Source organism: Ambystoma mexicanum, chromosome 6p, assembly GCF_040938575.1.
Source record: "Ambystoma mexicanum isolate Mex_15411 chromosome 6p, UKY_AmexF1_1, whole genome shotgun sequence".
NCBI lineage: Eukaryota > Metazoa > Chordata > Amphibia > Caudata > Ambystomatidae > Ambystoma > Ambystoma mexicanum.
In genome coordinates, this window is record NC_090935.1 from 1,415,473,234 (window position 1) to 1,415,493,264 (window position 20,031).

General features: G+C 47.1%; 1 protein-coding gene across 1 annotated transcript in view; it reads left to right on the forward strand.

Annotated features, from left to right (window-relative positions):
• HPSE (heparanase) overlaps positions 1 to 20,031 on the forward strand; it is a 366,331-nt gene that overhangs the window by 289,645 nt on the left and 56,655 nt on the right. Inside the window, exons 7-8 of the mRNA XM_069626116.1 lie at positions 7,666 to 7,759; positions 14,194 to 14,300. Coding sequence (XP_069482217.1) covers positions 7,666 to 7,759; positions 14,194 to 14,300 — 201 coding nt within the window. The remainder of the gene's footprint in view (positions 1 to 7,665; positions 7,760 to 14,193; positions 14,301 to 20,031) is intronic.

Below are 20,031 nucleotides of genomic sequence, written 5' to 3' on the forward strand. Positions count from 1 at the left end.
GCAGTTGTGCTCCCAGGGTCCCGTCCACCATCTGATCTCCAGTCGGGGATTCCTGACTGAGCAGGGCGGGGCAGTGGAACATCTGGACCCAGCCAAGCTGGTGCTGGTGGCCTAGTTCCTGACCAGCTTGAGGCTTCAACATGCTCAATTTTCTGATAACTGGGAGGCCCTCAACTCGGTCTCAATATAAGAATAAATGGGACTAGGTTCTGCCATTGGGCTTGTGACAAGGGTCTGGATCCTGTCACCTGTCCTCTGGATGACGTACTGGCTCGTTCTGGAGTTCAGGTGGATACTTGCTGCATTTGTTTAGTGGTCATTGGGGCTTACAGGAATTCCCCAGAGCAACCCAGTGGTTAAAGGCCACCCGGAAGGAGTTGTCTAGGCTTTTTCCTCCAGTGCTTAGGCTGCACGTGGTCTGGGACCTCAATGTGGTTCTTGCAGCTTTGCAGCACAAATCTTTCGAGCCGATGGTCTCTGTGGACAACTGCTTGGTGACTCTAAAGACTTTTACTAGTGACTCTCAACTCTGCTCGCAGGGTTAGTGAGCTGCAGGCATTGTCTTTGTGCGAGTACTTCACCACAATCTACAACAAGATTATCTTGCGCACCCCCCCCAACTTCTTGCCCAATGTGGTCTCTCCATTTAATCAAAATCCAGAGATCTGCCTCCCAGTGTTCTTCACGAGCCCGCAGTCAGAGGCTGAGAGGGCCCTAAATTCCTTGGACCTCAAGAGGTCCTTCAGTTATATCTCTTGGATGAATCCTTCCGGAAGTCAAAGGCATTGTACATGACTTTTTGGGGGCTGCTCCCCCGGCTCTCGGGATTTCAAAGCTTCCACCGCCTGTTGGATGGTTCAGGCCATTTTTTCGGAGGAGTACACGGCCATGGGCAAACCTGTTCCCGAGGGGATTAATGATCATGCAGTCAGAGCCAAGGCCACGGTCATCGCGTTTCAGAGACATGCTGTTGCATTCCGCTTTTGCCAGATTTCTTTGTGGCATAGGTGGCACCAGATGCATTACATAGCCTCCACCTCCTTACCCACATGGCAGCTGCTACTCGAAGCACCAATTCAGCTGCAGCAGAGCCAACGTGCCTCATCGTTGCAGCTCCTCCGATGGCATTGGTACAAAATGAGGAAAGGCTACAAGTGAGCCGTTGCCATGGACAACCGTGCATCGCTACTTCCATAGCAAGACGCTTGTAAGTTTGTTCCCCTCTCTGCTGTCGTTTTTTCTACCATTTACTGAATCTTATGTATGCAATTTCAATTTGCGCTTCCTTTTCTTTGATCTGCTTTTCTTCAGACCTAATCCCAGCATCCCTGAAGAGAAGGAAACACTTGTCCTTTCCTGATCTTGAGCCCGAGCTTCTGACTTACCGTCTGTGCCTGACGCGGGTAGGATTATCTCCTTTCCTCGCTGCGCTCATAGCGGATGCTACCCGATCCCCCAAGGGCCTCTTGCCATCAGTCTTCCCTCATTTCATTCTCTTTCCCTTCTCGTTGCTACAGTGTTACAGCACAAGGTCTCCGACGCTTCCAGTCCTTGAGGCGGCATCGGCACTGGTTACAGTTTTCCACAGACAGATGAACGAAGAACAGCACCACATCTGACACAGCTGGCTACTAACTAACTTCCGGACCAACAGGGGTTTCTTCCCCAGAGAGTTTCCCTGGGATCCTTGTTGCCCTGGCTATCGCATCAGGGGAGATGAGGGTTTCAGGGCAATTCATCACATTTTGCTCACCATTCCTGCTTCTAACAGGTCACTCATATTATTTGCACATGCTTCTTGGGATGTCATCAGCAAGGCGTCTACTTGGGCCACTCTGTCGCCTTCTGTTAGCAAAACTCACTGGACACCAGCTCCATGCTCGATGCAGAGTTTGGTCAGGTGGTTCTGAATAGCCTTTTTGCTTCATCCTAGATTTGAGGGAGGGTATCACAGCTCCACCCTATGTTCTTGTTTCGGTGGAATCACCCACACGGATGGAGGCAAGGGGATGGGACGTATGAGTAATTAAAGTTACTCACCATAATGACTACAGTACTCATATTCCCCTATCCTCCATACGTCTCACTTACCTTCCCCCTGCTAGTATTCCAAGGGCTAAAGTGTACTAAGAGTTGGCAGGTATCTAAGAGTCTGATGTGTTCAAAGGGGACTGAGGTGAGGTTCCGGAGGGCAGGCCTCTGCGTGGGTGTTCCCATGCCCGAGGCCGCACCCCGCACGCTATACTAAATTTAAATGGGAAGCTCAATTTTTCACTGCCAAAGCTTCCCGTACCGTTCCCATTATGGGGGACGCCCACAGTTATGGAGGAAAGGGAACTACGAGTACTGTAGTCAATATGGTGAATAACTTTAATCATCCCTGTACCTTCTTTCGTGTTTGGGAACAGTCCTGGGACTCTTATGGGTTAGGCTTTCAGCGGACTCCTACTCTGTCCTTGCGAATCGGCGGCTTCTGCGTTCCCTGTGCGCGGTCCTCACATAGCTCCTGTTTGTCTTCGAATAGAGAGCTGCACCACTTGCAACGGCCTCCCTCCTATGTTCTCAACATGGTTGCACAAGCCTGCTGCTCACCCTACTCTCTCAGGGTCAGCCACCACCTCTCTACTTCAGCAGATTGCTTGTTCAGCATCTGCTTCCTTACCTACCGGCAAGTTTGGATTTCTCGGCCTCCAATTCCTGTGATGGTTCTGCCCCTTCACAGGCTTATAACAGCAGGGAACCTCCCCTGCTTGATGTGCAGCCCTCTCTTGCTATGTTCTTTCCCTCTCGCACCCACTCTCTTCCCTACATAACAATTGTTTATCCATCTACTCGTCTCAGGTGATTGGTCTCTTTCTTAAAGAGATTTATTTTTCTGTCGAAGGACAGTATCCTTTCAACAAGATTTGGTATTCCGACGTATGCCATTGTATTGATGGTTGAAGGGTGTTCCTCACTGGAATGGGAGTCCTTGTCCCCAAAGCGTGAGTCACTCCGATGAGGTCTCACTTGCCTTGACCCCTAGGGACGGTGTTACGGTGTGGGCTAACCTCCCCATCCACATTTGGGGCGGGGGCTCCGCCTTGAGGAGAAGGGACAAATTCACTCGATTCATCACAGGGTCCATTGGGCAACACACATCCTGTGTCCAACCCACTTGCCTAGAATCCCACTGGAACACAGACAGCATGTACTTCCATTCTGTACACATTAACAGATCAGGATCCGCACCTATACCTTTGCTCCCACTACCCTTTCTTACAAATTCGAGCATAATGGCAGCCGTAGTGCTGCTATACAAGGCCCAGTCTTATGACACACAGTATCAAGTACTGGGCCTTCGATAGCTAGACCGTTGCTTTATCTGTTGATCTCTGGTGTTTTACGAATCAGAATTAAGAGACAATGTTGCACATATCCAGGACCTTTAAATTCATGGCCTGCTAGAGATACCATAATATCTACGTTCAGATCATTTTAAGAACTTCACAACATGACGAAGTAAAACCACACAGAATATGGAAAAGAGCAGTCTGTGTTCCCTTTCCTTACTATGAGCATCTGACTGAGCCCACGGTAAAAGGCTTGGCATAGAGACCAGAGCAGGTTTGCCAGGAAGCAAGTTAGTTGCTGGAATTTCCTCAGAAGTGAGGAGCTAGATTTGGTAACGGACAAAAAGAGCGAGCTGCCAGAAGAAACTGGAGTGTTGGAGGGTAGCAGGAACAAAAGCTCTCACTGATGGAACAGGGAGCTGAGCTTACCATAACTGGAGCATTATCTGTTTTTGATTTGGCACTATTGCAACCATACAACCCTTTAACAAAGTTTATTTCTCTCTCTCGCTCTCTCGCTCTCTCTCTTTTTCTCTCTCTCTCTTTTTCTCTCGCTCTTTTTCTCTCTTGCTCTTTTTCTCTCTTGCTCTTTTTCTCTCTCGCTCTTTTTCTCTCTCGCTCTTTTTCTCTCTCGCTCTTTTTCTCTCTCGCTCTTTTTCTCTCTCGCTCTTTTTCTCTCTCGCTCTTTTTCTCTCTCGCTCTTTCTCTCTCTCTCGCTCTTTCTTTCTTTCTCTCTCTCTCGCTCTTTCTCTCTCTCGCTCTTTCTTTCTTTCTTTCTCTCTCTCTCTTTCTCTCTCTCCCTGTTAAGTAGATGTTCATTTTTGAGAGAAATTCTCCCCACTTTGTGAGTCTTGGATATTGGGACCGATTCCCCTGAGTGAGTGGTAACTTTTTTCCACACTAACTCTTACGCTAACCTCTTTTTGGTACTTTGTAATGGAGTTATGTTTCCTCTGTTTTCTGGCATCTACATGTTATTGCAGCACAAAGCACTTTGTGTGGTGTTGTTGGCAGCTCCTTAAGCCTTACTTTTTATTTTACCTGTGCTAACCTGTTTACCTCGGTTAACACATGTTACTATGGCAGGGGGACATCTTTTTATTTCCCCTGTATTTTATTTTGTGAGACCAGCACACCCCACCTTTTGTGGAGTGCTAAGGGCAAACATTGGGCCTAATTACGAGTCTGGCGATAACCAGAAGGTTGCAGCCAGACTGAAACTCAGTTTCCGCCGCCTGATGTCCCGGTGTCACTGGGACATTACAAGTCCCTGAGCTTGGGATAACAGGCGGCGGAAAATGTTTGCCCCATTCCCATGGAGCCCCAGGACTCCATGGGAGTGGGGACACGTAATCACTGGCACCGTTGCTAATGGTGGCAGTGCTTCCGTGCCAACTCTGCTCTCTTGGGCTGTGTGCCAGGCAGGTCAGAACTGCCGGGCACACAGGCCCAGGAAAGCAGAGTTGTAGTCTGCCGGTCCGGAAAGGCTGCCAGTACATTGCTACCAGCACCCTTATTTCCGGATCGGCAGACTCGTAAGGAGGCCCAATTATCTCCCTTCACTCACTGTTTGAGTACTTTATAGTTACCATTATAAGTTCATCTGACAGGCTGGTTGCAGTGTACCTTTATGCATGGCGTTTTGTGGACTTCTGTCGCAGGCTGCCATCTCAGCTGCAGCAAGGGACACTAGGGTCACCATGCACCTAAATTGGTGGCTGCACATTTTAAGCCCTGTTCATGATGACTTGTTTTTACTTGAGCTTTCTTCTACCTGCCTGGGTGGGGGGAGTTCTTCATGGGTCTGTTGTCTTTGGCGGGTTCCCCTTGCAAAGCCCGCCAAGGCTCTGAGTGCCTGAAAGCACATGAATAGGGGGAGGTGACCAAACCTCTCCCAGGTATTTGTCATGCAGTGTGCCTGCCTGGAACCATTTTGTGCTGTGATGCTGGATGTCGCTATTGGACAGCCACACCCAAGTTTGAATGAATGCATGTCTGGTAATTGGTGGCTCAGACAGGCATAAAAGACGTGGGTCCTGGAGCAGAAACGCAGTGTCGACCACTGGAACTGAAGATCCGAAGAATGTCGTCTGCAGCCACTTCCAGATGTGTCTAAGTAACCACTGCAGTCCCGACATCAACTTCTGAGTGACAGGGAAGTTCTGAAACGGACGACTTCCTCCTTTGGACTGGACTGCAATTCACCAATATCTAGTGTGCTGTGCCATTTTGCGGTGCAATGTCCGAAACTTTGCAGGCATCCTCCTGGACCCCAGAGACTGGATCTCGCTCCTGAAAGTCCTCTCAGCTAAGACAAGGACTGAGAACCAGAGCAGTCTCTACTGCATGGCACCCATCCTTCAACCGAGACTTGAAAAAGGCGCCAACGAGCAAGTGCTACAAAGAGCTTCTGCTGGGTGTCCAACTACTCGAGAGCAACTTCCAGATACATTGTAATTTCTTTTCTTCAATCGCCAAGACCAAGAAGCTCAAACCCGGGGTCTGCTGTCACTTCTCCTTGGGGACTCTCCTTGGGGACCCTCCTGCTGCACAAACGTCTTCACTTATAAGGTACTGTGAAGGCCCTACTACTTGCCTCGGGCCTGCTTTGTTGTTCCTGTGCTTCAGAGAGTTGGAGTTAAGCTGTTACTTGCATCCCATCCTGGGTCTGCATTGAGCTACATTGGGGTGGATAACCCATTGTGTTCTTTACCCAAGTAATCTTCTGCTACTTATCTGTAAACCTGATGAACTCTTCATAGACTCTGCCTTGTTTGCTGCTTACCTGCTTTTCTTTAGCCCTTGGTCACTGGCTGCCCAGTGCCCCCCTTGACTCTGAGACTCACTTAGAATAGGGCTGGACTTCCTAAGATTTGGTTAAGCAGGGGTTAACTAAAGTATACAAGTTGGTATTCCATTTACATACCTGTTTGACAAGTTTCTACCACTTTTGTGTTACTTTAAAGGTTTTCTAAAGTATCTTTTATCCTTCTGCTATTGCCTATATGTACTGTGTTTAATGCTAAGGTGTGCTAGTACTTACCTTACTTAAAAGTTACAAGTGTGTAGTGTTTCCTTGAACTAAGTGTATGCTCTTTAGTACTGTGTGCTTCACTGCAGCCCTCCTTCCTCCTAGAGTAAACCTGGCTGCTCCGCCATAGCTACCAAACCAAAACGTCCTAACTCGCGCTCTCGCTTTCTTTCTCGCTCTCGCTTTCTCTCTCACTTTCTCTCTCGCTCTTGCTATCTCTCTCGCTCTCACTTTCTTAATATTGAGTGGCGAGCATTCTATCAGGGAGTAAATGCCACAAGTATTACCCCAGGTGCGAAATGTATTTTTTTTTTGGACTTTGGACAACTTTATTTAAAGATTTATCAAAAGAAATGCATATCATTCCAAAACAACAATTATGATAACAAGAGAACGACAAATAAAACGAAAAAAGCATTATACAAGTTGATACAAATAGTACAGAATAAATAAGAAAAACCTATCAATGATCTCTACTAATCGCAACAAACCTAATTTGAAATAACTAGCCAAAAATCAGAGGAAAACGAGAGAAAAAAAAATAAAAAAATAAAAATTAAAAAAAACACAAACACACAACCACACAACACAAGCACAATAAAAAGAACACAATAGTAAATTAACCACTCTGAAACAAAAACCATCGCCCATCAGCACTTAATTCACACATAGAGTTCATTAAAAGCCTCCCACTGTTCCTTATAAAATTCTTCTTTATGTAAAGCATAATACTTAATCCTCTCAAATCTTGAGAGCAACTGCACCTGCGATAACCATTCATCAATACTTGGTTTCTTTCTCGTCTTCCACAGGCGTAAAATTTGACAGGTTCTACCAAAAACACCTTATTAGCCCAACACAGAGTCGCATAGCTAAAGTGACGAGTGCCCACTGGTGATTTCAAAAGAACTGATGATGGTGTCCTTGGAAAAGAGATGTTCCCGACCAAATCAACTCTATCCAAAACCTCACTCCAAAAACCCTTAACCCTCGAACAATTCCATAACATGTGAAGCAAAGAAAATAGCAAGCACGGGTGCGAAATGTTAATTGTTAATGTAAGTCATCACATTGATTCATGCAATTGTTATTGACTCATTTGCCACCTGTTCGCCTGCCAATAAAACCAAGAAAAGTTCTGTACCCTTGATCTGAATCATTTCCATGCCCACACACTAGTTGGCAACACATACTAAATCTTTGTATGCAAATACCTGAGTGCAGAATACTTTATGGAAAATGAGCCTATAGTGATCGTTAGTCATGTGCATCTTTTTAGAGTGAAATATTTCCATTTTACAGGTACTATGTAGATGGACGAACAGCTGCAGAGCGGGATTTCCTAGACCCAGACGTGCTTGACTCCCTCATTCAGAAGATCCAGCAAGTGCTTCAGGTGCGAATACTCAACTGTGTATTTCAATATTGAAGATTATGAGCGTTTTAAATCCTAGATTTTCTTGTTTTGGAGACATCGTTATTTTGTACAAGTGGATAGCTCATGGGTTAAGCATTTGCCTCTGACATGTGCCAAAACTGTTTTATGCAAGATCGAATTGCTGTCGGACAGACTTAGCCTTTAATTTTTCTGAAGTCGATGAATTGGGTAATAGCTTTTATTACAGCACTTAGAAGTGGGAGAAATCTGGCATTACCTCCACGTCCCTCTTACCTGTTCCAATACTTATGAGGTACCAACCTCCACGTTTTGAGCCCTTTTTCTATTTGTATTCTTTTTGTTTGCCCAGCCCCTTATAAAGTGTATAGCACCCCCTATTCTCTGCAATTGGAATCCTCATGGTGCAGAGCTCTGATAGGCAAAAGAACCAGGACCACCTTGCATGGGTTTCCTCTTCTGGGACTGGGAGACTGGGTAAACTGGGGAAGGATCTCCCTTGGACCATGTTTGATGAGAATTGCCAAATAAGAGAATACTGGTGGTGCAGCAGTTGTAATGAACAATGTTTGCCCATTCATTGCCGATACAGCGTGGTCAAAAGTGGAGGGGTAGGAGGAGCCTGCAGCTATAGTCGCAGGACAGAGAATAGTTCCAATCCAGGAAGGTGGCAAGATGGCACGCTCTCTCAAAATAGAGGGGCATGTCAGGTGTGCTGGCCATATTGGTTTGGGGGGCATTGCGGAAGCACACATATGCACTGAAGGGTTTCTTAATGGTGACGGGAACGCTTTTATTTGATAGTTCACGCCGAGTAGATACTGTGTGCAGCGGGTAATGGGGTTATCAAAATGAGAAGATTTCTCCTCTTTCCAATATAGACAGTCTACCAACTCTACTTTTCCAAATGGAACAGAAAGGGGAGGAGGACAATGTCCAGTGAAATATCAGTACAGATTATGTTGGTGATTTTCACAATAGCTCCAAAAGAAAACTTTAGAAGCGGAAGAGGGGGAGAAAGTCACCATTCCCTTTTTCCTCCTCAGTAACATGTACCAGATCTGAGTCCTCCATACCTTGGAGGGGGCTGGGGGGGGTGGGGGAGGGGGGAGTGGGGCACGGCCCAGCGCCTTGCAACATGGCTGCATCTCGTTATGCCTCTGGGGCCGCCCTGAGCATTTGGGCTCAACCGCATGGAGCACCTGCCATGAGAAACCCATAGTTTCAAGTGCCAGGACTCATGATTTGCCTATAGGTACTATACCAGGTGGTCAATCAAAATCTCGATGGGGGCATCTTAGACCTGAACCTGGTCCGCACAGGTAGGGCTCCCAGACCTTTGTCTAGGTTGGCAGACTGCATCCTGTGATGTAGGACAGATCTTAAAATGTGTGACCAAGTGCTCAAGAGAGCTGCCACTGGGAGCAGTCACATATACCTCTGAGATGGCTCAGACAGTATTTGTTGGGGTCTTAAAATTGTCAAAGGACATTCATGAAGGCACGGATGTGATGCCAATATTGAAAGAAAAAATGACTCGGATTGACTTCCACAAACTCTTCATCTGAACTAGCATATGATGGCGTAAAAGTATTGGCAATGGAATCTTCCTTTGCAGGTCACCATCAGTTATACATTAGTGCATTGATGCTCATCAGAAGGCAAGAGCCACGAGGATCCCCTTTGCGGGGCAGATGCAGTTTGGAGATGCACTGGAGGTTTTGTGTGCATAAAGTTTTCAAAGCAGTTATGCATACTGGGAAGTTGGCACTATTGTCGGTCTAGGGTGGCAGGCTGCATCCTGCGATGCATGGCAGATCTTAGAATCTGTGACGTATGGAAAACATTACATCTGACAGTGCAAAGTATTTCCTATTACTCATCCGTACATGATATGTCCTCCCGGATAGATCTCTTTTTGATATCCGACTACCTGGTCGGTCAGGCAGTGCAGTACATCCTACCCTGCACGTATTCGGACCGCTCACCGATATTGCTCTCCCCTCATTGGGGTTTGAACCACAGGGATCGCGCACCGTCGTGATTTTAAGTCCTTAGCATTGCAGAATCTTGTGTTCAGGACTAGTATAGAGGAGGGCATTCGTACCTTCTTCCAAATCAGTGACAATAATGAAGTAACACAAGGCACCCTGTGGAAGACGTTCAAGGTGTATGTAAGAGGGTTGGCCACGTCTCTGGAATTTGGAGTGCTTGGGCCATCTGCAGAAATATAGGCCATAGCAAGGACACAGTCAAAGCCTTGGAAATCCAATGCACAAGCACACCTACTCATGCTACGCTGGCTGACATTAAAACTCAGCTAGAGGTATTTAAACTGAATGCTGACCGAGAGGTGAAGTATTATGAGAAACCCACTCCGGCCAGGAGTTATGGGGAGGGGGATAGGCCTGGCAGAACATTGGCGAATCAGGTTCAGTTGGAAATTGATTTGAATTGTGACTTGTGGGATGCAGCCCATGCGTTGCAACATTCCGATGAGGGTGTTATTGAGGTTTTTGTACAATTCTATGAAATAGTATTTCAGGCACAAGAAGAGCAGGACGGGGAAGGCCTGCATGCTCTGTTAGAGACCAAGGAGCAGTTACTAAAGGATCAAATCTCTGTGCCCTGACGGGCTGGCCGCAGAGTTTTATATGGAGTACAGGGCTCTGCTATGCAGGTGGGGCAACTCCTGGGGACGCTTTGGGAAGCCACCATATCGCTTCGTTAAAATTCAGGTATGCCCAGTGAGGAGTGTGGGTCTTACAGGCCCCTCTCCCTAATAAACAAGACACTAAAATATATGCCAAAGTGATTGCGAATAGGCTGCTGCCCTTGATGTCCTCCCTGGTACATCGTGACCAGGCAGGGTTTATTCCCAGTAGGTCCACTGCTTTAAACATCAGGTGACTGATGAGGTGGTGTCCCATATCTCTCCCACTGTGCAGGCTGTGGCGGTTATGATATGATATTTTATTTATATTGCGCCCATGCACAAGGGTTTCAGGCCGCAGGTTGCCCTAGATGCACAGAAATTTGATATGGTGGCCGTGGCAACCTGAACGAACGGCTTATTCAATATATCCAGATACTCTACACATCCCTGACTGCCACTGTTGGAGTCAAAGCAATGCAGTATAAACTGCTTGCCTTAGGTAGGGGCATGCAACCAGGATGCCTGCTATCACCCTTAATCTTTGCACTGGTGATTGAGTCTATGGCTGATTTATTTCGACATCGACATGGACAGCGTGGTATACGAATTGTGGGACGGCCATCTCCCTATATGCAGATGATGTGTTATTTATTTTACGTCCATGATCCACAAAATAATTTAAACCCCATCATGGAGGACATAACATGAATAGGTCAATAGTCCGGGCTCAATGTGAAATATGGCAAATCGGAGATGTTCCCAATTAGTGACAACACAACACAGCCTACTGGGACATTTCTTCTGAAGTGTGCACCAGACAGATTCAAATACTACTTGCTGACAACTTTGCGGCTCATGCTGCTTGCATGCGGGCAAAATGGATCCCTGGATCAAGGGTGCCGCTGTACCTGTCTGGCTGGCTGGCACTGATCAAAATGATTATAGTACCCATGTTCCTATATTTGTTAAACGTGCCAATGTGGCCGGGAAAACAGTGCTTCAAATACCTGCATGGTGTTATGTCTCGATTCCTGTGGCACTCTGGTTCTGTGAGGAAAAAATGGGTGGGCAAGGCAAGGCCCTATAATAAAGGGGGGTTTACTAATCCAAACATGGAGATATACTGGTTAGCGGCCCAGGCGCAATTTGAAAGGTATTGGTATGGCACTGATGGACTCCCGCCACACTTTTAACTGGAGAGGACAGAAATGGGGAAAGGTGACATAAACAACTTGGTACTGGATACTAGCTACAGGGATCACTGTCCATTTGATCCGGTGCAGGCAACGCTACTCGCCAGGAGGGCCATCTTTACCTAGACAGCAGTGGGCAGACCATACTACTGGTGGCAGCCTCTGTGGCAATGCCCGGACCTTTCCCCTACGTGGGATGCTACCCTATGGTTGCATTGGTCCAATCTGGTGTATCGGGCACTGGGGGATCTGTTTCCGGAGGGACAGCTATTGATGCCCCATACCTGGCGAGAGGAGCATTGGGGTTCGCCCACTGAGCTGCTCCAGTTTTACTGGTTGAGAGCAGCTTTGCAAAAAACTTGGGCCTGCTGCCCGGTTAGGCCCCCAGAGAATGTGCTGCTGGTCTACATAGCCAACTCCTGTGGGTGCCATAGGCTGTTGGCTGCTTTGTACAAGGGTATTTTGGACAGGGCCCCAATGGAAGAAGACCAGGCATGAGAGAGGTGGGCGGGGTAACTGGATTTGGAGATAACAGATGAACTGTGGCGGTCAATGTGTATGCTTGCTAAAGCAGTGCCAATGAATACAAGACTTAAACTTATCCAGTATAATGTCCTACACATGTTACATTACACACTTTGTAAACTGCGTAAGCTATACCCTGAACGTGATGGCTGGTGCCCGAGATGCAGGGGGTCTGATGCAGGCTATGTGCACTTGCTGTGAGCATGCCCAGAGCTGGAGCGGTTTTGGACTGGGATATATGATGCACTATCTGCTATTCTTGGTAGGCACCTCGAGCAATTTCCTAGGAGTATGTTACTTGGGAGGTGGCGAGAGGTCCCAGAGAAGTGAATGAGATGCTTTTTGAATTTGGGTTGCATAGTACCCAAATTATGTATTCTACACAAATGGCAAGACTTGCAACCACCCACTGTGAATGACTGTGAAGACGCATATATCACAATGCAGCCAGCCTTGTCGCGAACGAAAGACGTGGGGAGAATTTTGTGCATATTTCACCAAAGATTCAGGGAGAGATGCTTTATTTTCTTGATTATCCGCATTGATGTTGCAAAGAAGACCATTTCTGTGCGCACTGTTATGATTATGCTGTTATTTGTTGTACCTGCCAAACTTAAAAAAGATACAATTACCATAGTCCTGGTACAAGTTTCGAAATATAGGGATTTCCAGAGCAGGAGACCGTGCAAGCAGTGGGAAGGGCACCTAGAGAACTCCTCTCTCCCCCCACAGTTCAAACACACCCTGAAGTCCAGCTTACCTCTGCTTCTAGAGACTGGGATGGTATTGAAGGAAAGGAATGAATCAGGGAAAGTGTTGGTTCACGTATTTGTCAAAATTATATCCCCTTAATGGGGAAGAAAAATCTCTGATACAGTCAATACAGAAATATACCATTCTGCCTACTCTGGTAGGTCTGTCATCTCTGGCCCCAGAGCAGGCAGTCTGGGATCCAGCAGACAATAGGCAAACGTAGTGCTCAAGAGGGCTGCCACTGGGAGCAGCCACGTATACCTCCGAGATGGCTGGGACAGTACTTGGTGGGGTCTTCAGATTGTCAAAGGACCTTCATGAAGGCACAGATGTGACACCAGTATTGAAAGACAAGAGGACTCGGATTGAATTCCAAAGTATCGGCAATGGGATTTTCCTTTGCAGGTCACCATCAGACTAGTGCACTGATGCTCATCCGAAGGCATGGGTCATGAGGATCCCCTTTGCAGGGCAGATGATGCAGGTTGGAGATGCACTGGCAGTTTTGTGTGCATAACGTTTTCAAAGCAGTTGAGCATACTGGGAAGTTGGCACTATCGGCTTAGTTTGCACCATCAAGGGGCGGGTGCCTTTGGGATAAGAGTGAGTGTGGAATGGCACTGGGGTACAGCTTGTCATGTCAGATAAAAGGTAAAATGCTAGTTTGGTTTCTGCATGGCAAATTGTTGGCCTGAGTCTTGTTTTCTTGGGCCAGTTCATCGCTGACGTTAGTATACCTCGTAAGTAAGCACTTAGCGGATGAGTAGACACAGGCAGGTAATGCTCTGGTTTACTTACCAGTAATCCTCATTATTCCTAGTCCTGCTCTTCCTCATCACAATACTTAAGAACCACAGCGTCCGTTCGTCAAGGGATGAAATGAGCCAATACGACTGCTAATCAACAAAGTATGATGGGATTCTTGGGTGTTATAAGCATGGAAATTGGGCTGGAGCATGAGAAAAGAATAAAAAGGAAAAAGGGCTCCTGGCATGAGGTTCATAATTAAGTGCTATGATGATATGATGAGGAACAACAAGACTAGGGGTAACTAAGATTCATGGAAAGTAATTCAAGCAGGATCTGTTATATAAAACATTGTCATTATTATTATTATTACATATTATTATTATTATTACAAAGCTAAAGGTATTAACACAGTTACTTCATGCAATGTTACACCCTGTCTTACTTGCATGCTCCAAGTTGGAGAATATGGTAATTGCTGCCTCTTGTTGACTCCCAGGGCCACCATATTGCAAGTGCCATGATAAATACTGTGTATGTGATGTTTTCATGTTTCTTAGATCGTTGATGAAATTGTGCCACTCAAAAAAGTGTGGTTGGGAGAGACCAGCTCCGCTTATGGGGGAGGAGCACCAGGATTGTCCAATACGTACTTGGACGGATTTATGTAAGTGAATCAGCCTGTTATTCTTTAATTTCTTAAGTAGAAGCTGGTGTTTGCCTACTTCGAGGACTCCTTGGGGGTTTCAAGACCAGTGGTTGCAAGGTAGCCTGCAGAAAGCCCATTTCAGTCCTTTTTCTGGTCTCTTTTTCAACTAGTCAGTGCATAACGTACACGTTTGTATCCATTGACTATGTTGTGCAAAGTTTTTTTTTTGTCTGACCGAAGATTGATTGGTGTGATAAATATGGCCAAATATCAAGTTGAAAGTTTCGAGCCAGTCGTCCATGTGAAGAGCGCAGACTGCTTCTCACTCCAAAAAAGTGAACTATCCCGTGCCGATGGCCAGAGACGAGTGTACATTTTGTGGCTTTTGTAGACGGAATAGCTACACGTTTTTATTTTATCAAATGTTCATCCCCCCTAGTGTGTCGGGTGTACTTCAATATAAAAATGTGTTATGTACCCAGTGTACAGATTGTCACTTGATTAGAAGGGAATCTTGAGTTTTTTAAAATGTTTTTCTTTTAAACATCGTCACCAATTTTGTTCTGGTATTTTACACATTACCATGCCAGGTGCATGTGAGCGCTTTAAAAGAAAATATGTGGTAGATCAGCATCAGGAAACCGACACACAGGCATGATTTTCCAGGGGTTGATTTCCTCTCGTGATTCAAAAAGACCTAATCTTTCCCTAACTCTGTGATAATGAGCCCTACTCTATACAAATGAAGATAGCAAGGGGTGTTCATCAGATTGTCAAAATGGTCAAACATAAATGACGTCCTCTGTCCAGAAATCCTATTCTAACCTACTTTCTCTCCCTACTGCTCGAATGAAAATCTAAAACAACCAAGACATATTTTGGGGACTTGCCCAAGGAAACAAATTTCTGCTGGCTTCTGGCACCCACCCTTTGTGTCCATTTTCCGTATAGGCCCATGCCTATGTTCAGTCTAAAACATATAGTTTGGGTATGTAAGGGAGCCACGTGTGCTGTGCGCATTCCTTTCTTATCTTTTTTGTTTTAATTCACAAGTTAAGGTTAATACAACAGTCTGGGCCTCACCTCCCCAATTCTGTCATTTACCAGGGAGGGTTCTGGGCTCCTTTGAAAAACAATGCAGTCTTCTTGTCTGGGATTTGGCCTTCTCCACAAATCTCTTACGATATTTGGAGGCAACAACCTCTTGCAGGGAACTCCTGGGTTCCTTTACCCTTGGTTCTCGTCCCCCTATCCGTCGCTCTGCTCCAGTACGTTCGCCTTCTCCTGAGAAGTTCTGCTGCTTCTCATGTTCCACCTTGCTCAGAGTGTCTCTGTTCCACCTTTTATCCATGTGGGGAGAGCTAATGGGTGTCAGATGTATGTTTGTCTGACTTTGCCTGACCCGATAAGCGGGACATGTCCAAGGAGATATGTAGGGGTTAGTCTTGTTACTCTCAGTCGCCCTCTTCCTTGGCCCAGTGTTTGTGTAGAAAAGGGAGGGGGGCGAGTTGGGACATCAGAGAATCCTATGAAATGGGAGCAGTCATGGGTACGGGAAAGCGGGGGAAGACCACATAACACCATCGATTGCCTCACCCCCACCCCCTGAAGACACCTCACCCATGTGATCCCCCGCACTGGTCCACCCCAAGGTCTGAATTGGTCTCCTGAGAGCGAGATCTCTGAGGACTAGTAGGTGAGACACCCTTTGGTTTCTCACAGGTACATCTCAAGTGCCGTCTGGGGGGTTCCTGCTGTGTCACTCTTTGAAACTTGTGTGTCTGTCATTCTCCCTTTTTGTATTTCCCCTTCCTGCACTTCAAGGTTCTTTCAGTCTCTTCCTCTCTCACTCCGGGGCTCGCTGTTGCTCATTTCCCACCCTGGGATCTATGGTTCTTTCACCCACATTGGATTTCTCTCTGTCTCGTATCCCCACTCTTGGGCTTCTTTCTGTTTTTACACCCCAACTCCAGGGCTTCTTGACTTTTTCCCCACACTAGGACTTCGTCTCGGTTTCTCTCCCCACACGGGGGGCTTCTGTGTTTCTTCCCCAAACTGGGGCATCTTTCTCTGGCCTTGCTGCCCACTTTGTATTCCTCAGAAGCCACTGTGTATCTGTATATGACAATACACAGGTGCTCCCTGGGAGGGCTACGTAGGCCGACTGCCTCTCATCTCGCGGTGGAGCTGGTTATGAGACTCCTCAACTCAATAGACCGTGGTGGGCATCTCTTCCTGCTTCCCGCTGGCTCGATGTAGGAGCTTGTGGGTGGTTGCTCCTCCAGGCTCTGCCTAGGCCTGCTTAGATACTACATTCTCACTTGGGCTGCTACACACCAAGGCTCCGGGTTCTCACCTCACAGGATGCGTTGCACTCGCCTAGTACTGACTTCCAGGCTCTGTCGTTCTGTTTCTGAGTGTCTCCCGCAGTGTGTTCTGTGGCGTAATTAAACTCTGTGGGCTTTGTGGATACTCCTTCCTGATGGTTCCTTGGCAAACGTGACTTCAGGATGCTGTTTTATTCAGTCCCTCTGCTGTTTTCCCTGTAGAAGATGAAAGGAGGTTTGGTTCAGAAGCCGAGCCAGCCATTGTTAAAGGGTTCTCACACATCCTAGTTCCTGAATATCCCATAAAGGTGTTGGTCTCTGGAGAAAAGGGATGCTGACTTAAATCTATTTCTGGGGTTTCCCTCTCCCCTGAGGGAGAGTCACCTCCAGAGGGATCCCATTTACCCTGTACCATAGGGGGTGTTAAGCGTAGCAGGCTAGTCCCAAAGGAGGTGTCCTCCCTTTGGGGGGAGAGATGATTAACTCCCTGGATTCATCACTCATCCAACAATAACAATGACACTTTGTCTGCAGTGCTGAAAGCGGAGATTTGAGGTGGCCCTTTCTGAGAGCGGGATGGAAAGGAGGAAGCAATGCAGAACGGATTATTAAATCCACAAGGGAAGGTACACTGACTTCCTGGAGATGGCCCCCAGCTTGGACACCTTCCAAGTGCTGTCCTTTTCTTTTGCATGACACCCTGCACCTTTGACAGCCTTGGGTAAGGGAACAGATCTACAGCATCCTGGAAAGTAGCTGCAGTCGAGGCTTGATCCCTGTTGTCTAAAGCTAATAGTTGCTCAGGTAAATCACGAGTGGTTATGGAGATGAGCCAAACCATGCTTTAGCCACTGGGCCTGTTTATAGTCTTTTGAAAATACACTGAATTAGATATTCAGATTGTGGGTATGAGCCAAGAATCTCAGTTGGAAGCTATTTACAGTAAAACAAAGTGTGTGTGAGGCAATGGCAAACATGCTGTATTTGCAAAAATACTGTTTTAGCACCCTCCTTCTGGAGGTATATTCCTTTTGCAGTATTCGAAGAGCATACCACTGATGATAAATGGCATCATACTTACTACAGGGTGGTATTTCACCTTGAAAGGCCACTTCTTTTTTCCTCCAATTCAGAGGTGGATGTAAAAATTCCCCAGTAGTTTATTTTTGTTTCTCTAGCCAAGGGAAGACCTTACCTTCAATACAGGATTTTTTTTTTAATATGAACATTGGAAGGGGGTGAAACTTTAGGCATCCATGATGCTTACCATCTTACCATGTTTCCAATGTAATGCTGCATTAACTCAATATATAGTAGTGATATAAACCACTATTGTCCACTATCCACTGTCCAATTGTATACCTGTCTAATCTTCTTTGGTCTTGTTTGCTTGCGCCCTTCCCTATGTCCTTCCCTAGTGTTCTCCCCTCCCCCACCCCTTCCTCTGCTCTGCTCTCCCTACCTACTCCATGGTGCTCTATGTCTCTCCTATCTTTTCTAACTGCTTCTCTATTGACTGTCCTGCTCTTCTCACTAAATCTGGTGGGAAGAAGTTTAAAAATGGCATCCTGGTCTCCAACCCAGGCCTCCCTATCGCTGATACCTATACCAGTGGCTCCTACAGGCAAACCCTCACCAACTTCCTCTTTGTCATTCCCTCGCCTGACCTATGGACGCTCCATATGGTCTCTGTGCTTTCTCCTTTCTCTTCTTCTCCCATTAATGGCGGCACCCGGTGGAAGGCCCTCCTGGCCTCCTTCCACTCCTCTAAGGTCATCATTAATGTTTACCTGAATGGTTCCATCTTGGTCCAAGGCCCTCGGGCAACCTTCTCCTCTTTGATAGATGCTTCCCGCACCTCATCAATTTCCTTTCTTCTCCTGCTGTCCCCCATCTTCCCTCCACGGCTTCCTTGCCTCCCCTGCTTTCTCTTCCTTGGCTACCTTGCCCTCCCCTCCTTCCTCTCTTGCCCGCCCTCAGGCTTCTTCTACACCTCTGCAGGCGTACCTCTGGTTTGTACCCCACCCCGGAAGTTTTTCAAGGACGGCAACTTTCTCCATATTTTCACTCTAAACTCTTGCTCAGCTGTCAAACATTCCTCCGACATCTGCCGCCTCCTTGAAGAACTTGACCTCAATGTCCTTGGTCTCACTGAGACATGGTTCACAGCCAGCTCTGTCACAAGCTTTGACACGCTCCTCCCTGATGGCTACAAGAGCCTCTTAGCACCCAGGTCCAATAGTTCCAGAGGGGGTATAGCCCTAATCTTCCCTGAATGGATTCCTGCCTCTGTCATTCCGACGCAGGCCTACTCCTCTTTTGAATGCCTCGTCTGCAGGCTGTCTCTCTCTCCTAGCCATTCCCTTACTGTGGCTGCCATCAATCGGCCACCTGGTCAGATCTCCTCTTCCTATCCTATCTGAGTGGGCGGACCTCTGCTCTTCCCTCCAAGTCTCGACCACTCAACTCCTCTTTCTTGGAGACTTTAGCATCCACCTGGATGCTTCCTACCCCTCCTCTGGACTCTTTTGTGACCTCTGTGACTCTCTATTCCCCTTCGGCCCGACTCACTCTGCGGGGCACACTCTGGATGTTCTGATCTCTACAGACCTTCCCCTTTCTATCCCTCTCACCACTCCTCTCTCCTGGAGTGATCACTTTCTCCTTTCCTCCCAGCTCACTCTCTCCACCCCTCAAGCCAAGCCAACTCCAGCACTGCCACCTACCTTCTCGATTATCCGACCCATGAAGCATTTCAGTTGAGGCTTTTGCTGCCACTTTCTCACGCCCCCCCCCCCCTTCCACCTTTGGCTGACTCACATCCTGACAAAACCCTTTTTATGCTCCACTCTGCTACATCTAATACTCTTGATGTTCTTGTCCCTGTCATGAGGATCCGTTTGAAACCTAAAGCTAAGTGCAACTCCTGGTACGACTCAGACCTAGTTACCCTCAAACGCAAGTGTAGGGTGGCTGAGATGTAATGGCGTGCTTCCTCTGACAAACTGTCCTGCCGCCTGCTCCAAAGGCAATACCAGTTCTCTGTCCGCATCAAGAATAGAGCCCTTATCCAAGCCTGCATCTCTGCGGCATCCAACAATTCGGCCGAACTCTTTAAAATCTGTAAGGAGCTGGGCAATCCTGCTGCAGTCTCTGCCTCTCCTTTCCCCTCCCAGGTCCATTGCTTGGCCCTGGCTTCTCATTTAATCTCTAAAACTCTGGAAATCCTGTCCTCTCCCTCTTCCTGTACTCCTCCCTCTACTCCCCTCTCTTCCTCTGGCTCTCCTTTGGCCACCTCTTCTCCCTTCTTTTCTGCCTTTCCCCTGTTCTTCCCAGACAAGGTTTCTAGACAAGTCTGATGTATAAGAGTCTCGTCAAAACAGGTTCTCCCCTGTTCCTCTAAAACCTTCAAGGACCACATC